Below are 18,559 nucleotides of genomic sequence, written 5' to 3'. Positions count from 1 at the left end.
GGAGATCATGTTTACCTCCGCGTCTCTCCTATGAAAAGTACTCGTCGCTTCGGTATCAAAGGGAAGCTTGCCCCCAGATACGTGGGACCTTTCAAGATTGTCAGCAAGAGAGGCGACCTCGCCTATGAACTCGAGCTTTCTTCAAACTTTGCAAATGTTCATGATGTGTTCCATGTCTCTCAGCTCCGAAAGTGCTTCAAGACTCCTGACCGCACCGTCAACTTCGAGGACATTGAGCTCCAAGAAGATCTCTCCTATCGTGAGCACCCCGTTGCTATTCTTGAAGAGACTGAACGCAAGACTCGCAACAAGTCAATCAAATTTCTCAAAGTCAAGTGGTCACACCATTCCGACCGTGAAGCTACCTGGGAACGCGAGGATCACCTCCGTTCTGAGTACCCGACGTTCTTTCAGTCCTAGATCTCGGGACGAGATCCTTTCGTAGTGGTGGACTGTTGTAACACCCCGGATATGACTTTCCCAATTTGTACTCCAACTCTTGCCGTTTCCGGCCTTAAGTTATTTTATTTTCTCGGGTTCGGGTTTTTGTCTCAGTGTGTTGTTGTCGTTGTCATGCATCTCATATCATGTCATCATGTGCATTGCATTTGCATACGTGTTCATCTCATGCATTCGAGCATTTTCCCCGTTGTTCGTTTTGCATTCCGGCGCTTCGTTCTCCTCCGGTGGTCATTTCTACCTTTCTTTCGTGTGTGGGGATTAAACATTTCCGGATTGGACCGAGACTTGCCAAGTGGCCTTGGTTTACTACCGGTAGACCGCTTGTCAAGTTTCGTATCATTTGGACTTCGTTTGATACTCCAACGGTTAACCGAGGGACCGAAAAGGCCTCGTGTGTGTTGCAGCCCAACACCCCTCCAATTTGGCCCAAAACCCACCAAGACCCTCTTCATCATCTAGAGCGTTCGATCACGAACGCGTGGCCGAAAACCGCACCTCATTTGGACTCTCCTAGCTCCCTCTACCTATAAATATGTGCACTCCTCCAAAAATTCGGGCGAAACCCTAGTCTCCCCCTTCCTCCGCGTGCCGGACACGTCCGCCGCCGTCCCCTCGCCCAATCACTGTGCGCCACGTCACCGGGCCGCGCCCCACTTCACCGCCGCCGCCGCCGCCGAAGCCCGCAGGGCCCGCGGGAGGCCCTCCCGGCCCGGATCGGGCGCCGCCGCCCGTGAGGGACCCCGCCGCCCAGCCGCCAGACCCCACCGCCTTGCTTGCCTCCTCCGCCGCCCAGTTCACCGGACGCCGCCACCCAGCTCGCCGACCGCCGCCCCGTCGTCCCCGGCGTCGCCCCGCGCCCGCCGGCGACCTCCTTCGCCGCCCCGCGCCGGAATTCGGCCGGATCCGGCGAGATCCACCCCGGATCCGTCATCTCCGGCGAGTTCCGCCTCCTTCCCCGCCATCTCCGGCGAGTCTCGCGCCGGCGAGCCTCGGTTTCCGTGCCCCGTTGACTTTTACCTCAAGGTTGTTTTTTTGCAAAAGATACTACAACAACACATTTGTTGCAAAGATGACGGATCACGTGGGTTGATCACACGGCCATCTACAACTTTATCCAGTGGTCAAAGCGGTGGCCAATCTTCTAATTTTATCCGTCGGCAGGCGGACGCGTAGCATCGCCCTTTATTTCTTTGATACAACTCTCCATTATATGGGTATAAGTATCCTGAACGAAAAGGATTCGCCAAAAAGAATGATTCACATACATATACGTACGTAGGACAGCAAGATTCCTGTCAGATTTAAAAAAAAATCAAGATTCCCGTCTTACGTATATCCAGGAATCAGTATACAACTTCAAGTGGCAGCAGCAAATAATGAGGACACGCTACGTCCCAAACAATCCGGACAGAACACGCACAGCCGGGGACGCTCCCCAGCCACCATACCGCGGCGCCCATATAAACACGCGCGCGCGTGCCTCTGCTCTCAAAGCCACCTCCCCTCCCCGGTCCAGGCCACAGCAGAGCACGCGTAGTCCACAGCCAAGCCGCCCGGCCCTGGCCACCATTAAACCACCTCACGCGCAATGGGTGAGATAGCGGCGGACGAGCGGGGCCTCGCCGGCGGGAAGGGGGAGGAGGAGGAGGAGGAGACGTCCCCGATCGAGGAGGTGCGGCTGACCGTCCCGCCCGGCGACGACCCGACGCTGCCGGTGTGGACGTTCCGGATGTGGAGCATCGGGCTGCTCTCCTGCGCGCTCATGAGCTTCCTCAACCAGTTCTTCTCCTACCGGACGGAGCCGCTGATCGTGACCCAGATCACGGTGCAGGTGGCGTCGCTGCCCATGGGCCACTTCCTGGCGCGCGTGCTGCCGCGCCGCAGGTTCCGGGCGCCGGCGGCCCTCGGCGGCGGCGAGTGGAGCCTCAACCCGGGGCCCTTCAACATGAAGGAGCACGTGCTCATCTCCATCTTCGCCAATGCCGGCTACGCCTTCGGCAACGGCAACGCCTACGCCGTCATGATCGTCGACATCATCCGCGCCTTCTACGGCCGCTCCATCTCCTTCATCGCCGCCTGGCTCCTCATCACCACCACCCAGGTACCGCCCTCGCACCGCGACCTCCATTGTTCTCCCGACTAGGAGCATCAATTACTAGCTGCTTCATTGCTACTCTACCCGATTTTCTCACCTGGCATCTCGGAATCAAATGGATCTAGGTGCTCGGGTACGGGTGGGCGGGGCTGATGCGCAAGTACGTGGTGGAGCCGGCGCACATGTGGTGGCCGAGTACGCTCGTGCAGGTCTCGCTCTTCCGGTGAGCACCACTCTACTCTCCTCTACTCCTCTGTCCTCCCCTTCGTCCGGCTGCTTTCTTGCGTTGCTGCATTTTCTTACCGCCCGCATGGCCGCATACATGCATCGATTTGTTCCGATTCTGGTTGGCATGCTACTAGATTTATTCGTCGTTCCGGTGACCCGCGAACAAGGCGTTGCGCTCATAAAATTCCCCTACAATTTCACCCGTTTCTTGGCGCTCCGTCGGGTTGGTTGGTTTGTCCTCGGGTGGTTGCAACTTCCACTTGGCGCCTATCCTACGTGGGGTACAACATACTAACATTTTGTGATATACTGTTCCCCAGTTTCTCGGTGAACCCGATACATAGAACGGCCTAGAAATAAGTTGCGTATGCTGCTGTGTTATCACTCGTCAGCATGCTGCGTATGATTGGCTCCAGATTGCAGAATCTGACCCAACCGGCTGGCATCATCAGTAAAGAAAACAAAAGGCGATTGAGAAAATAACTAAGGAGAAAATCTGACGAGCATGAGTACTAGTACTATTACTACATCTCGCGAGACACTGACATGCATTTCAGTCCGATGTCCCCCCTTCCTTTTCCTCTTGATTATCATTGTCCCTCTCGACACTGACGCAAGATCAGAAAGAAAGACCCCACCATGAACATGGGAGTGCATCCATCCGCTGGATCGGCGGATGGATAAGCTGCTGATGATGATTTAAACCCAAACGACCATTACGTTGTCCAATGCATTCTTGCAGAAAAATAGTGCTTAGTTGCGCCACTTGGATTATGTCTGGCCTTTCCGAGCACCGAGGGTACGTTTTGTTTTGCTTTTTAGACTACGTACTTGTAGTGCATTGCAAATGCAAACACGCTGTTGCTTGTCCATGGAACTTTGTTAGGCGTTATCTAGGCCGACTGAATACTGATTGTGGCGCACGCATGGGTGGAAAGCTATAGCGTGGTAGGTTATGGGTGGAAAGGTTTTACTCTCCTCCACTCCAAGGGTTTATTTGATTAGTAAAACAGAAATATATAGGAAAATTTGATCGTAGTGCCACGTCCTGAGTTCTCGCCCTCCAATTATCGAAGGGTGACTTCGGTTCAAAAGATTTTCAAAGGAATTTTAGAGGAACTTCATCATTAAGAAATTTCCGTACATTAGTTGTCTGATTTGTATGATCGTGATACATACAAATTTTTTGTGGGATTCATTTGTATCAGATTTAATAGGAAAATTTCCATCCTCTCAAACCCTATTTGAATAATCCTACGCTTTTCCTTGCATAACCAAACAGCCTTTCAACCATGTATGGATTATTAAAGATGACATGCCATTCTAATCCCGTGTCTTTTCCTTTTTATGCGCTTTGAGAATACGTGAATCACAAATGGCACTAAGAAAAGGTTGATGTCGAGGTTTGATTTGGACCAATGCAGTGCTTGCATGATACTATGATGACAGATATGATTAACGCACTAGTCAGGCCCTACAGGCCACATCACCTTTGCCTGCCATGATGCACTACAAGAGTATCGTTTTGATACTATCTAGTAGCACAAGGCCCCATCTTACGCCAATTGACACTAGTTTTCTTCCCTAAACCAACCCGCAACCCACCTACCATTCACACCCAGACAGATACCAGAACGGCTGAATCTAGTCGGCGTCTCGTTTAATATGTGGCGCCAGCCTCCTTGCCTCCACCGATATACATGTTTCTTTTCCCACTTAGAGGTTCGGATCAGCCCCAAAATTTCATCAGAACTGAGATACACCAAAACACCAGTCGCTGACAAGTGACAGCCTTGCGCTTCAACGGCATCATTCCAAATTTCCGGCGGCATCCTGCTCTTGGTTCAAGTAGAAATAGTTATTCAGGAACAGTGGGGGGCTGGGTCCGTCGTCAACCTATCGTAGACTAATGATCAGCTGGCCGTGCATGCTGCCAAAACAGCTCGAAGAAACCGAATGAAAACACTAGCGGCAGCAGTAGCAGTAGCTTTCGAGACAGTTGGGAGCACGTCTCAGCGGTCAGCAGATTTAGATTCCGTCCGTCGAGTCGACTGGAGGGCGACGCTTGGGTGCACGGGCGTGTTTTGTCTTCGTCAGCGCCGGACAGACGCATCGCTCTTCTTGCGATGCGCCCGGATTCGGGAGTAGGCCAAGGCGGCCTTCGGAAGTCGTCGTATGATGGATCGGCGGCACGCCGAGGGCGTGATGTGAACGCGCCCCGCGCCGCGCACGGGGAGGGGAGGGTGCGACCACGGCTGAAGGCCTAACTTGCACTGCACAGTATTGACACCTTGATGGAGGTACGACGCGCGTTTGAAATTTGCGTGCAACTGGATGGATTAGTGTTGTATTTTCGTGGTCCAGGTCCAGGTCCAAGTTGCGCCCACAAAAGGCGCGATCCTCCCACATGCCCGCGATCCTTGGTGGCCAACTGGCCACCAAATCAATTGTTATCCGGTCGTACTGTTGTCATGCAACGATGACTTAGTTACTATTACTCTCTCCATCTCAAAATGTAAAACGATAGTACCAAAGAAACGTCTTACATTTTGAGACTATAATAGTGTCGGAAAACGTCTTACATTCCGAGGCAGAGGGGGTAAACAGCCGTGATTGCCTTCAAACTTCGATGAAATGGTAAACAAGGTGCGGTGCTTCCAGTTCTGGCTTATTATCTGACCAGAGATCGCTGGATGTAATCCACACTTTTCATGGGGAAAAAGTATTGTATATCGGCAAACTATATATATCAGGCCGTTTATGTATAGGCTAGTACTGCCATCAATGGTGAACTGATGAATGGTGATTGATGGATCAATCCGTTTTACATGGCAACAATTCGAATCCATAAAACTGTGAAAGTTCTGCACTGCATAGCATCGGCACTAACACCACCCTTGTATTATGTATGTACCAGGGCACTGCACGAGAAGGAGGAGTCTACCAAGGGCTCGCGGCAGATCTCCCGCTCCAAGTTCTTCCTGGTGGCGCTCATCTGCAGCTTCGCGTGGTACGTCGTGCCGGGCTACCTCTTCCCGGCGCTCACCTCCATCTCATGGGTGTGCTGGGTCTTCTCCAAGTCCGTGACCGCGCAGCAGCTCGGCTCCGGCATGAAGGGCCTGGGCCTAGGGGCCTTCACGCTCGACTGGTCCGCCGTCTCCTCCTTCCTCTTCAGCCCGCTCATCTCACCCTTCTTCGCCACCGCCAACATCTTCGTCGGCTACTTCTGCTTCCTTTATGTGCTCGTGCCCACGGCGTACTGGGGGATGAACCTCTACAACGCCAAGACGTTCCCCATATTCTCATCGCACCTGTTCATGTCTAACGGATCGGCATATCAGATCACTGACATTGTGAACCAGCAGTTCCAGCTTGACACGGAGGCGTATGCAAGGCTCGGAAGGATAAACCTCAGCACCTTCTTCGCACTCTCTTATGGGCTCAGCTTCGCCACCATTGCCTCCACCATCACGCACGTCGGCATCTTCTACGGGAAGTAAGTGCTCTCAACTCTGTATGTGAATAAACTGACACAGCTCAGCTTTGAATACATATGTTTTTTGAACTGAAAGATGGAAAATTCACATCTGCAATTGGACACCAATGCACAGGGAGATCTACCACCGGTTCCGTGCTTCGCAGCAGGAGGAGCCTGACATCCACACAAAGCTGATGAGGAAGTACGACGACATACCAGCGTGGTGGTTCTACTCCCTGACGGTATTGTCGATGACAGTGTCCCTCATCCTCTGCACCGTCCTAAAGGACCAGGTTCAGCTCCCATGGTGGGGCCTCCTCTTCGCCTGTGGCATGGCCTTCGTCTTCACGCTCCCCATAAGCATCATTACTGCAACCACTAACCAGGCAAGTTTATTTCAGAATTTTAATTGTTTCTCCATTTGTCCTGCTCTTTCATGATCTCTACAAGAAAAACTGACCAAAAGCCTTTCAAATTTGATGGACAGACTCCTGGCCTGAATGTCATCACTGAATACGCCATGGGGTTAATAATGCCTGGATACCCCATCGCCAATGTCTGCTTCAAGGTGTACGGCTACATGAGCATGTCGCAGGCAGTTGCATTCCTCTCAGATTTCAAGCTCGGACACTACATGAAGATACCTCCAAGATCAATGTTCATTGTTCAGGTAATTAAACCACTAAATCTGCTCAAGTTGTAACTTGTAAACAAAGGAGAGACATGTAGGAAGATAAATTTACTGACATTCGTGCACTGTATTTATCCAGTTTGCCGGTACACTGGTGGCCGGGACTGTCAACCTCAGCGTGGCATGGTGGCTACTTGGCTCTGTCGAGAACATCTGCCAGGACCAACTGCTGCCACCAGACAGCCCATGGACATGCCCTGGTGACCGTGTCTTCTTTGACGCATCGGTCATCTGGGGCCTTGTTGGCCCGAAGCGCATTTTCGGGCCACATGGTAACTACGAAGCCGTCAACTGGTTCTTCCTCATCGGCGCAGCAGGCCCTGTCATCGTGTACATCTTCCACAGGATATTCCCCAGTCAGAGGTGGATACTGATGATAAACCTGCCGGTGCTCATCGGCGCTACAGCCAACATGCCACCAGCGACAGCCGTGAATTACAACTCATGGCTGCTGATAGGCACCATCTTCAACTTCTTCGTGTTCCGGTACCGGAAGAAGTGGTGGCAGAGGTACAACTACATCCTCTCTGCCGCGCTCGATGCAGGCGTCGCGTTCATGGCGGTGCTGCTGTACTTCACACTGACCATGGAGAACCGGACAGTCAACTGGTGGGGCACGGCGGGCGAGCACTGTCCTCTGGCCTCATGCCCCACTGCTAAAGGGGTAGACTTGGGCCCGGATAGTGTGTGCCCTGTGTTCTAAGCTAAATCTCTTTCACCCTCAAGGTACAGCTACAAGATTAGTCATGATCCATTCGAGTTGTGTGAGTGTAATAGTATGATCATACATTTCTATTGTACTCTCCACCAAAAGAGAGAGAGAGAGAGAGAGCAAAGCTTCTAGATGCGTGTAAACTGTAAAGGACGTAGTCATCCACGCAAAAGAGAAAAGACAATAATTATCAGCCGCAATGTGCGACAATCAGTCATTTGGGCAACACAAATGCATACTAGTTCATATAAACTTTGACACTGGTTGCAAAAATACCTTTCAGAGCAGTACTGTTCATCTCAATTGATTGAATTGGAGAACAGTAACACAAACTGTTTCATCAACAGCATTCAGTGGTTGCAAAATTAAACGCACAATTTGGATTCATGGCGACAATTTTCGTTTCTTATCGGCTTCGCAACATATTTATGATTTGCAGTGCATACATAGAGGAACGACTGGGCTGCGGATTGTTTCAATTGAACAAAATGGCACCAGATTAATGCCGTACTACTACATTACAATCGACTCGAGCATAGGCTAAAGTAAACGGGGAAGAGACGAGGTACCCGCGAGGAGGTTAGGGCTAGGCTCGTTCCTTGCTCTCTAGGGGAGGCGGCCGCGGTTGAGGAGGCCGAGGGTGTGGCGCGCGGCGGCGAGGAGGTCCTGGATGTTGTGCAGCGACCTCTCCTCGGCGCCGAAGATGAAGATGGCGCGGCACTCGGCCTTCTTGGCCAGCCGCGCCGCGTGGCCCAGCGGCAGCGCCGGCGAGTTGAGCGCCCGCAGGATCTGCCGGTACATGGACAGCACCACCGGCCGGTTCCGCGCCAGGTCCTCCGCCGTCGCCCAGATCAGGCCCCCGCCGGCCTTCGCCATCCCCCACCGCCGCCTCGCCTCGCCGACCACCCCCGATGTATCGCGCTGGAACGAAACGCCGCGCGCGCTGTCGCGGCTGGAGGAGGATGGAGGCGGAAGGGAGCAGCAGCGAGAGAGAAAGGCTAACTAACTGGGCTTCGTTGGGGCCGTCACTGGGCTTTAAGGCGGGAGAGGCGGGCCACAAAGCCACGTCGCTTCGTCGCCACCCTCCAAGTTTCCGCGTCACCACCCCCTGCTCCGACGAAACCGGCTGCAAAATGCGCGCGGTGGATCCACCCCCGTCGCCTCTTCCCCGCTTTCTCATCCCCGATCCGAGTTCGTCGTCGGAGTCGGGAGCCGAGTGGATCGCACCGGCGGAGGTGAGAACCAGTTCCTCGTCTTCCACTCCCCAGGTCCCTCCATTCTTATGGGCCTGGAGTAATGTGAGCATTTGATCTCATAATGTTCCTTCTCTCAAAATTCATATTGGTATTTAGAAAGTCTTGCTTTATTTCGTTGCGTGATTGCATTACACGCCGTGCTTGCTGCGTCCACAATGCTTCTGGGGTTACTGGAGGATTTGTCTGAATATTTCGGAGGCCATGGGAGAAAATCTGAAACGTCTGAATCCTGGAAATTTCCCTTTGCTTTGCCAGCGGATCAATGTGTATTTCTGCCGATAAATATGATGCACCGTGGCTTGAGCTGCTAAGAATGTGTAGTTTGTTATATGTTCTTCTGGGCTTGCATGCTTCGAAGAGGAAGAATTATTCCGGTTTACATTTCGTTAATTTTGATCCATTTGCGCATCGACTGTTTCGTAGTCTAATGAAAGTTCTTTATTCTGGCAAATGGCCTTTGGAATTATTTTGGTACTACATGGATCCGGATCTTTTGCATTGGTGATCGAACCATGGAAATAGTACTTATCAGGATATGAACCATATATGTAACAGTGGTGTTTGACCTACTTCAAACTTCAAAGTGATGTGTAACATTCAAGCATATGCTCACATGAACAACCATTAGAAAATCGTGCAATTTGTAGAATTGTAAGCATAAAAAGCATCACGTGATGTTTCATGCTTCCATTTTGCTCCGATATATGCCTGTTTACTCCATACTATCATATGCTCACATGACCACTAAACAGAGTGCATTTTAAAACTTACCCTACCCCAGGCTGTAGACTTTGGCTAGCTTGGTGTGCAGTTTCAGTTTCTCTGTTTTGAGCTTTAGTTTCAGTTTTGCCTTTTCCTTTGGCTAGCTTACAACCCTTTGTTTCTTTTATATATTCGGTTCTCCGTTTTTTGCATCAGATCATCTTGATGTGTCTTTTAATACAAAATGACTGCTGCGTGTTGGAGAAACAAAAGAATTGGCTGTGTCTTTTGGCTGTTATGCTTGTTTCTCGTACAAAATTGAATGAGGTCTTGCAACACATGGTTATTTAAAATGCATCTGTATATGATAATAAAACATGTATACTCCTAGATAATTTCTTCTTCTGGATTCCGTTTAGAAAACCCCGGACAATATCTCGCTATTTGTTCTTTATTTGGTCACTGAAGAAAGAAATATATTCGACACCTTTTTGTTTTACTAGTGAAGAGTGTTAAAGCTGAAATATTATCCTAATTAATTCCTTCATGGTCATTCCATTTTTCAAGACAAACATGTTTAGCACAGTAAAGGTCCACAATGTCTCACTTCAAGCATCAGAACGAGTTATCAAGGAGTTCTTTAGCTTTTCTGGTGACATCGTACATGTCGAAATGCAAAGGCTAGTGCCACATGATCTCCATTATATATCTGTTATCATTTAGATTTATATATAACATGCGTTATGTTAACTTAGCGATGCTCTGCAGTGGTGATGGGCGTTCTCAGTTCGCCTACATCACCTTCAGAGATGAGCAAGGAGCGGAGAGGGCAATGCTTTTGACAGTACGAGTTCTCTACCTCTTAACATAATCATTGTAGCTATTTGTTCGCTGTGTGATTTCCATTTTTTGCTGCAGGGTGCGACTATAGTGGATATGGCTGTCATCATCACCCCAGCCACAAATTACCAGCTGCCAGCAGCCGTTTTAGATGATTTAGAGGTAGGATTCTACGACCATGCTAATTCTACATTTATCTATGATTTCTCAACTTCTTTCAGTAGTCTTAGAACTCCTGACACTCTTTGCACTCCCAGTCAAAAAGTCCTAGTAGCATAGAAGCTGCCCTTCGAAAGGCAGAGGATGTTGCTGGTTCCATGTTGGCCAAAGGATTTATTCTTGGCAAGGACGCCGTTGAAAAGGCAAAGACTTTTGATGAAACACATCAGCTCACGTCGACTGCAAGTGCTAAAGTATCTTCCATTGATAAGAGTCTGGGCCTCAGTGAGAAGATCAGCACTGGCACCATAGTGGTGAATGAGAAAATGAAGGAAATGGATGAGAAATACCAGGTTGCAGAGAAGACCAAGTCTGCATTGGTAGCTGCGGAGCAGACTGTTTCTACTGCTGGTTCCAAGTTCATGAGACACAGATATATCCTTACCGGCGCAGCATGGGTAACTGGTGCCTACAGCAAAGTTGCGACGACTGCGACTGAGGCCTACAACAAGGAAAGGGCGATGGCTGAGCAGGAAGATGAACTCGTGAAGAGTTCTGAAGAGGCAGGACAAGAGAGCAAGTGTCAGGAAGGTGATCCAGCTAAGGTGTCTGTTCCAGAAAATACTGAAACGGGCCAAATGGCAGATCAGGAGGGCGAATGTCCAAAGACCAACAAACCAGAAGATACTGAAACGGGTAAAGACGAACAGAAATCTCAAGATGGTGATATCGCAAAGGCCCAAACTCAAGAAAATACTGAAATAACGGCTGAGGAGCATAAGCATCAGGAGGCTGAGTTACCGAAGGCCAGCACACCTGAAAGTCTGCTGATGGCTGAGCAAACTGAGCAGGAACACAAGCAACCGGTCACTGAAGTTGCAAACAGCAATATTCCAAGCAGCCCTGTAACCATCGCCGTCTGCATGGCCACTGATGATGCAAAATCTAGCAATTCCCCAAAGAAGCCCGGACCTGCCTAGGGATGCATTTGATGATTTATTTGATAGTGCAGCTGCAACTGAATTATATTGTCTTCTGTAGTTTGTTTTGTCGATGTGTTGTTGTTTTATTATGGAAGGAAAGTGGTGCCACAAGCTTTATTGTCGGTACAAAGTAACCATGGTGTCTGCTTATTTTCTAGATTCCGACTGCCCGGTGTATTTTCATTTGTTTTTATAGAGCCTTTGCTACAATGGGATTCTGCATCCAAATTCTGGTTTCTCTGAAACCATTTGAATATGCAACATCCGCACCATGCGTTGCGCTTGCGCTGCTAGTTGAAGTGTGGATCAGACCAACAATGTGTTGGGACTTAAGGTCAATGCATAATTGCATCTATTCCACCTTGGGCCACGTCAAATTATCAAGACATTCTGTAAGCAGATGTCCTACTATCATCTCAATTTCGTTGAGAAGCAACTGAAACGACCAAGAATCCTGGAAGCAAGGAGGCAAGGCAAGCATACAATTCAAGATTTCATTACTGATGTTCCACAAGTACAGTATACGTTACATCGCTTTGTTGGATTGAAACTGGCAAAGGAAGGAGCCGCAAAAATTTAAGGTGTGATATGCTAGCTGATACGAGAAGCTTATAGCATCATCAGCCTCCGGTTGCCAGCCTTCCGTCCGCCGGCGCCGGCGCCGCCACCGCCACCGCCGAAGCTCGACATATCTAAGAAAGAAAGACCAAGTCAAAACGCGAATCGTCAGAAGGGAAAGCACGCGACGACTATTTCATTTCGCATGAACTTGTGCATCTGGATCTGTGGCCATGGGCGATGATGCTTACCGGAGGAGGAGGGGGCGTGGGAGCAGAGGAAGAGGAGGAGGAAGCAGAGGAAGGTGAGCAGTGGGATGAGGTGGATGGACCTCTCCGGGCGGCCGCCGGGCGCCTTGTCGGCCTTGGCCTCCGCGGACTGCTCGGGCACCCAAAGGGGGATCGCTTCCACCGCGTCGCCGCCGTCGCCGTCGTCGTGCTGCTGCTGCTTCGGCGCCGGCGAGAGGTTGAGCTGCCGCTGCATCTTGGGAAGGCTGGGGTTGTTGTCGGTGGAGCTCTCGCGTTTGGCCTGGGGTCGGAGGCGGGGCAGGGCAGAGTTGACGGTGTGGGGGTGGACGAGCGGGCGAGACGCGCTTTTAAATGCCACGGGAAAGAAAGCAGCCGCGGCCACCGGCCAGCGGGTGCTTGCTTTGGTTTGGTTTGGTTTGGTTTGCAAGTGAAGGAAGGAAGGAAGGGAGGGAGGGAAATATCTGCAGTTGAATAGTAGTACTAGTAGTAGAAAATAGAGTACTCCCTCCGTTTTTATTTACTTCGCATATTAAAGTTGACTGAAGTCAAATTTCGTAAAGTTTAATCAAATTTATAGAAAATAATATAAACATTTACCATAACAAATTTATACTATGTGAAAGTACATTCAATAATAAATCTAATGATGTTGATTTGTTATCTTATATGTTAATATTTTTGTTTATAAAATTGATCAAAGTTTACAAAGCTTGACTTTGACCAATGCTAATACGCGAACTAAATAAAAACTGAGGAAGTACTAGTGACGTGTTTGATGCTGCTGTGGCGCCTAACTCGGAGGTCGGAGCTGGTGGGAAATGCGGAGCCGCCCACCGCGGGCCGCGGCGCATCATGAGCCGACGACCGCGCCGCGAGAATAACGGACGAACAGGCGATTAGGCCGCTAGCCACTTGGGGGTACTCCTCGGATTCTCGCTGTCTCGCTGCCACACGCGCGCACGGCCATTGCCCCGCAACTTCGCGAGCGTCTGTGGAGAGCGCAATTGTCAAAGGAGCAAACCGTGTGGTTTCTGCGCTCAAGAGAAGTCTGGTCAACATGTTTCCTTCGATCGCTTCTTTGCTTTGTTTAGTGTGGCTTTAATCTTTGGGCATGTTGGTATATAGTGATAAGCAACATAAGAGAGATGGGGTGCACGTTGTTCTTGTTAGGGGTTGTTGACTTCGAAAACACGTCGGTGGACATTGCGCCGGGTGTTTTAGAGGGAAAACGTGGCTAGATTCTTTTAAGGCACCCCGCAAAAAATATATTCTTTTAAGGCAAATGGGAGAGATTTATTGACCTGCAATGTTAACATGGTTGCAAGGACGGCCCCGGCTCAAAATGCATTTGGTAGTCAAGATGCACCACGAAGCTCGAAGTGTTTGCTTGGCTTGTGCTGGCCGATAGAGTCAACGGAAAGAATATGCTCCGCCGAAGACACAAGTCCCTCTGTTCTAAAATATAAGAATGTTTTTAACACTACGCTAATGTCAAAAACATTATTATATTATGAGACGAATGAAGTACAATATAGGTGATCATGATTGCTGCATTTTGTGCAACGGTGGAATGGAAGAAACCGTTGAACATTTGTTTTTCACATGTGCATCAGCGAAACCCTTCCACGACCCCCACGTCGCCTCCCCAGACGGCGGTGGGGGAACCCTAGACACACCGCCGCGGCCCCTTCCCCACCTCCTCGCCTCCACCGGAGGAGCGGCCGACGAAGCCGCGCCGGCTCCCAGGAAGGTGGCAGCGGGGCGCCTAGGCTGGCCTGGCTCCGTGCCACCTCCCCCTTGTCCCGTCGGCTTCCGTCACGCACTACGTGTAAGCCATACATCAAATGTTCTCAAATCCAAAAAGTATTCAATCAGATAATAGTGAAACCTCAAAGATAAAAACTCAATTCATCACAACAAGAAGAGACGGAAAAATATCATATGATCAACTGTATTAACAAAGCCCATGGTTACATCAAGATCGTGTCGGATTAAGAACACGTGAGAGAGAGAGGGGGAGAGAGAGAGGGAGGGAGAGGGAGAGGGAGAGGGAGAGATCAAACACATAGCTACTCTGTATTAACAAAGCCCATGGTTACATCAAGATCGTGTCGGATTAAGAACACTTGAGAGAGAGAGGGGGGAGGGAGAGATCAAACACATAGCTACTGGTACATACCCTCAGCCTCGAGGGGGAACTACTCCTTCCTCATCATGGTGACCGCCTAATAAGATGGTTGTATGCATCTTTCTGATGCAGAGGCCGGGGAATTCCCCCTTTTCGAAAAAAAATCATGGTGACTGCCGGAATGATGAAAATGACCTCCGGTGATGATTTCCCCCTCCGGCAGGATGTCAAAATAGGGCTCCGATGGAGATCGCTTCCGTACAGAGGCTTGCGGCAGCGGAACAACTCATCTTGGTTAAGTTTCGGAGGTTTCTGTATATGTAGGATTTTTCAGCGTCGGTTTCACGTCAAAGGGGTGCTCGAGGGGTCCCACAAGCTCAGGGAGCGCGTCCCCCGGGCTTGTGGCTCCCTGGTCCATCTCCGGTGCTTCATGGGTCTCTTTTGGTTCATAAAAAATCACCGTAAATTTTCAGTCCATTCCGAGAATTTTTATTTCTGCACAAAAAACAACACCACAGTAATCCTGCTGAAAACAGCGTCAGTCCGGATTAGTTCTATTCAAATCATAGCAAAATCATATAAAATTGTTGTAAACATGGCATGAATATTTCATAAATTATAGATACGTTGAAGACGTATGAGGCAACTCTCTTCTACTCCCTCCGTTCACTTTTGTAAGTCATTTCAGACAGCTCAAAATGGGTTGTTTTGTACATTGTCTGAAATGTCTTTAAGGTCTTATAAAAATAAACAGAGAAAGTACCTTTTTTAATGAATCAGGCACTAAGGGGTCGTGTATAAAAAAACCAACTACCTGATGTATTTGTACAACATAAAAGCATCTACAGCTGGGTGCACTTAAAATAAATTTTATGTAAAAGCTATATGTTTTTGGTATCAACATTTATTATTTACGTGCAACATCGACATGTATGATGAATGTGCATGGATTTACGTGAACTTAAGATATGTGGATATCGCATATGGGACACGAGATATAAGAGCCTATCCGGATGCGTCCATGCATGTACCCGGTAGCGTTCGTGGACCTATAGGGTCCGGATTTGCAAGTCTTTTTTTTTTTTGAAAGTCGGATTTGCAAGTCCGTAGATGCTTAACACACCATGCGCACGTGTGCGTGTGGCTACTAGTTAGGCTAGCAGCTGCATTTGCATATGCGAGGAGCAATCTGTCCGTCCGTGGTCGCTCACCGTACGGGTGCTGTACGTGTATGTGCAGGCGGCTCGGGATCGCGACGGCTCTCCGAGGCGTGGTGCGCCACGCGACCATGGCGACCACGGCGTCCAACGTGGCCTCGCTCGCGCTCTTCGCCGGCCGCTTCGGGTACATGCCGTTCCAGCGGCCAATGTTCCTCGGGCACCCGATGCACCGGCACCGCGTGCTGCAGCTGACGTCGCCGCTCGCAGCCGTGACCTAGGCCGGCCTGGTGCTCTCCCCGGCCGAGTTCGTCCTAACATATAGTGGTATTCTCGTCCAATCAGGATTAAGTCTTGATGCTCGTATTATCCTAAATTTATTTCAGAATTTTTGATGATGCATGTTTAGTGCAAGACATTTTTTTTCTTCTCAAATGCGCACAAGCATGCTGTGGAAGACGTTTTCGTTAACTACAAGTCCTCGTGGTGACTTCGTCAATTTCAATATGCCGGCTCATTCTTTCAGTGGTGCTTATAGACATAATGTGCGTGTGTGTGCTTATTGGGATAAGTGTAGTGTGTTCTAAAAAATGAAGAAAAAATTAGTGGGGGTCGAATGTAACACGAAAGTGCGTCAATGGGGTATAAATTGAGAAATTCCTAAAAGTGGGTAATATCTATCACAAAGTTCAATCTTAAGGGTAAAAATAAAATTTACTCATTTATATTAAGTACGTATGATAGAAGTGAGGAGATGCATCTGCAGATCTGCTGTCCTGGACACAATTACTAGCCAGTAATCAATCTCTAAACAACCATCGTCGAAACACCTCAGTCATGGATCAAAAGCACGCACACACATCATGCACGTCACGCATCAAGCTCCGATCAAAATAATCCACGCATCAAGCACCCGTTAACTGAAAACTATGGCAATTAATTACTATCTCTGTCTCATATTGTAAGACGTTTTTTAGCCTATTTAGCCTACCAAAAATGTCTTATAATTTGGGACACAGGAAGTAGTATATTATCCATCCTAAGAAAGTATCACACACATGCCTACTCCACCCTTCTGTTCCTTCTAGCCTCTTCATCCAACGATGTCATCCCAGCGAGCTTGAGCTCCGAGCCGTTGCCCTAGAGGAATGCATACATGCCACCACAACTATCACTGTTCCAGCACGTCGCACATACAGAAATAGGCTTTGCTAAAATTCATGAATACATAATCGCATGCACAGAGAGATCGCCTGGGACCACATTAGTTAATTTGCTCACCTCCCAAGGTAGATATCAGCGTCAAGTAGAACCGACTCCAACACCGTGGTCATGACCAGTGAAAGCGAGTTGAACATCGGAGGGTAGATGGGTCCGCTTCGGCGGATCACCCGGCGAGATCAGCAGGAATGCAAGGCCAGTGTTCAATACACCCTGATCATTATCAGAAATTTGATGGTAAAAAGTCTGTTATCAGCGTCCATTCAGCTCTGTCATGGACGATGAAGACACCCACCACCAAGGATTTTATGTTCCCTACTAGGGACATGAGCGTGTCATCCAGTAGATTGACAGGAACACCTTCACAAGCCTTTCCTGATTTTTTAGCCATCAACAATTAATAATGATAAGGAGTAGCACTAGTAGAGCTTAGTGTAGTTCGGGGGAGGGGGAGGGGGAGGGGGGCCTTGGCCCCCAGTCTTGGACAATTCTGCGAAGGCAGTGTCGGCTGTAGGTGCCTGGGAGTTGGAGTATCCCAGCAAGTTGGGGGGCCACAGGTGCAGTGGCCGGCCTTTCAACAGGCTCACCATCATGGCCCCGCCAATGCAGAGCAGCGAGCCAAGCAGCTTCATCTTGCCTGGATAATTTGCTTGTGCCAGCTTCTCAGCCCTGAATGTAGATACATATATGTTAAAGGCGGCCACTTTTGTGTATCTCTGATTGGATCATGAATAACCGATCATGTACCGTAGCACTATGGCAATGATGAAGGTGGCAACGGCGATCAAGTTGAGTAAGATGGAAGAGTATGCTGGTAGCCTGCAGCCCGTAGAAGTACGAGCCCACAACAAGGACGTCTCTGCAATGCAACAAGAGGCAACATTACTATCTAATTAAAACAGATACTAGATATGTATATGCAAATGAAGTCATAACAATTTTGTATAAAAAGGGTTGGAGGTCTCACAATAAATGAAAATATTCATTTGATTATCAACTGTTTATACTTGAAACTAAAACTAAGAGAGGCAGTGCATCCTTGTAATGCACGAGTTAAATCTAAAATCAGGTAATAATGAAACCGATTCGTTATTGAAGATGGTATAATGTATGGAAGATAACAGAGAATACAATCGTATGGATTAACAAGCCAAGGGTTACATGTATATAAGCCTATACTAGATTTGGATAGCAAGCAAGCCGAGAAAAATCACCTTCTCAGCCAGCACTCAAATGAGCTTGGGTGAATAGTAAAATAAAAAAAATTGGTGACAAATGTTCTAGGGATTGCAAAATTATATCATGGAATCACATGTGTGAAAGCGTGGCAAAAAAATTAGTGCTCCAAAATGTTTCCGAAAGTAGCATTTTCAGTATCGATTTTTTTGCCATGCCTTCCAGGAATGTGATTCCATAATGAAATTTTGCAAGATCTTAGAACATTTTTCAATATTTGTCACAAAAAAAATCAGATTTTCTTGATTTTACTGTTCACCTGAACTCACTTGACTTCATGCTGAGAAATTCCATTTCCGCAAGTCGAGTCCTAATCTAATAATTGATGGGCTTGCAACGGCAATTATCTAGTACTCCCTCTGTAAACTTATAAGATATTTTAGGTCACTATTTTGGGAGTACTTG

At 48.8% G+C, this 18,559-nt stretch overlaps 4 protein-coding genes across 4 annotated transcripts; 2 read left to right on the top strand and 2 right to left on the bottom strand.

Annotated features, from left to right (window-relative positions):
• The first annotated feature begins 1,934 nt into the window (after positions 1-1,934).
• Positions 1,935-7,941, top strand: LOC125514246 (oligopeptide transporter 4-like). The gene is made up of 6 exons (XM_048679539.1): positions 1,935-2,563; positions 2,683-2,780; positions 5,703-6,281; positions 6,397-6,649; positions 6,751-6,933; positions 7,034-7,941. The coding sequence occupies exons 1-6, from the start codon at positions 2,051-2,053 to the stop codon at positions 7,655-7,657; spliced, it is 2,250 nt and encodes a 749-aa protein (XP_048535496.1). The 5' UTR covers positions 1,935-2,050; the 3' UTR covers positions 7,658-7,941.
• A 108-nt stretch (positions 7,942-8,049) lies between these two features.
• LOC125514249 lies at positions 8,050-8,666 on the bottom strand. The gene has a single exon (XM_048679542.1). The coding sequence runs from the start codon at positions 8,540-8,542 to the stop codon at positions 8,273-8,275; it is 270 nt and encodes an 89-aa protein (XP_048535499.1). The 5' UTR covers positions 8,543-8,666; the 3' UTR covers positions 8,050-8,272.
• Positions 8,559-11,934, top strand: LOC125514247. Its single transcript, XM_048679540.1, has 5 exons — positions 8,559-8,901; positions 10,192-10,304; positions 10,393-10,468; positions 10,543-10,626; positions 10,722-11,934. The coding sequence occupies exons 1-5, from the start codon at positions 8,578-8,580 to the stop codon at positions 11,601-11,603; spliced, it is 1,479 nt and encodes a 492-aa protein (XP_048535497.1). The 5' UTR covers positions 8,559-8,577; the 3' UTR covers positions 11,604-11,934.
• Positions 11,935-12,082: 148 nt separating this feature from the next.
• On the bottom strand, positions 12,083-12,821 carry LOC125514248. The gene is made up of 2 exons (XM_048679541.1): positions 12,416-12,821; positions 12,083-12,298 (listed from the first exon to the last, which is right to left on the bottom strand). The coding sequence occupies exons 1-2, from the start codon at positions 12,645-12,647 to the stop codon at positions 12,216-12,218; spliced, it is 315 nt and encodes a 104-aa protein (XP_048535498.1). The 5' UTR covers positions 12,648-12,821; the 3' UTR covers positions 12,083-12,215.
• Between the last annotated feature and the right edge of the window lie 5,738 nt (positions 12,822-18,559).

This window comes from Triticum urartu, chromosome 6, assembly GCF_003073215.2.
Source record: "Triticum urartu cultivar G1812 chromosome 6, Tu2.1, whole genome shotgun sequence".
Taxonomy (NCBI): domain Eukaryota; kingdom Viridiplantae; phylum Streptophyta; class Magnoliopsida; order Poales; family Poaceae; genus Triticum; species Triticum urartu.
The sequence above is the reverse complement of the archived record's forward strand: the minus strand, read 5'-3'. Positions and strand labels throughout refer to the sequence as shown.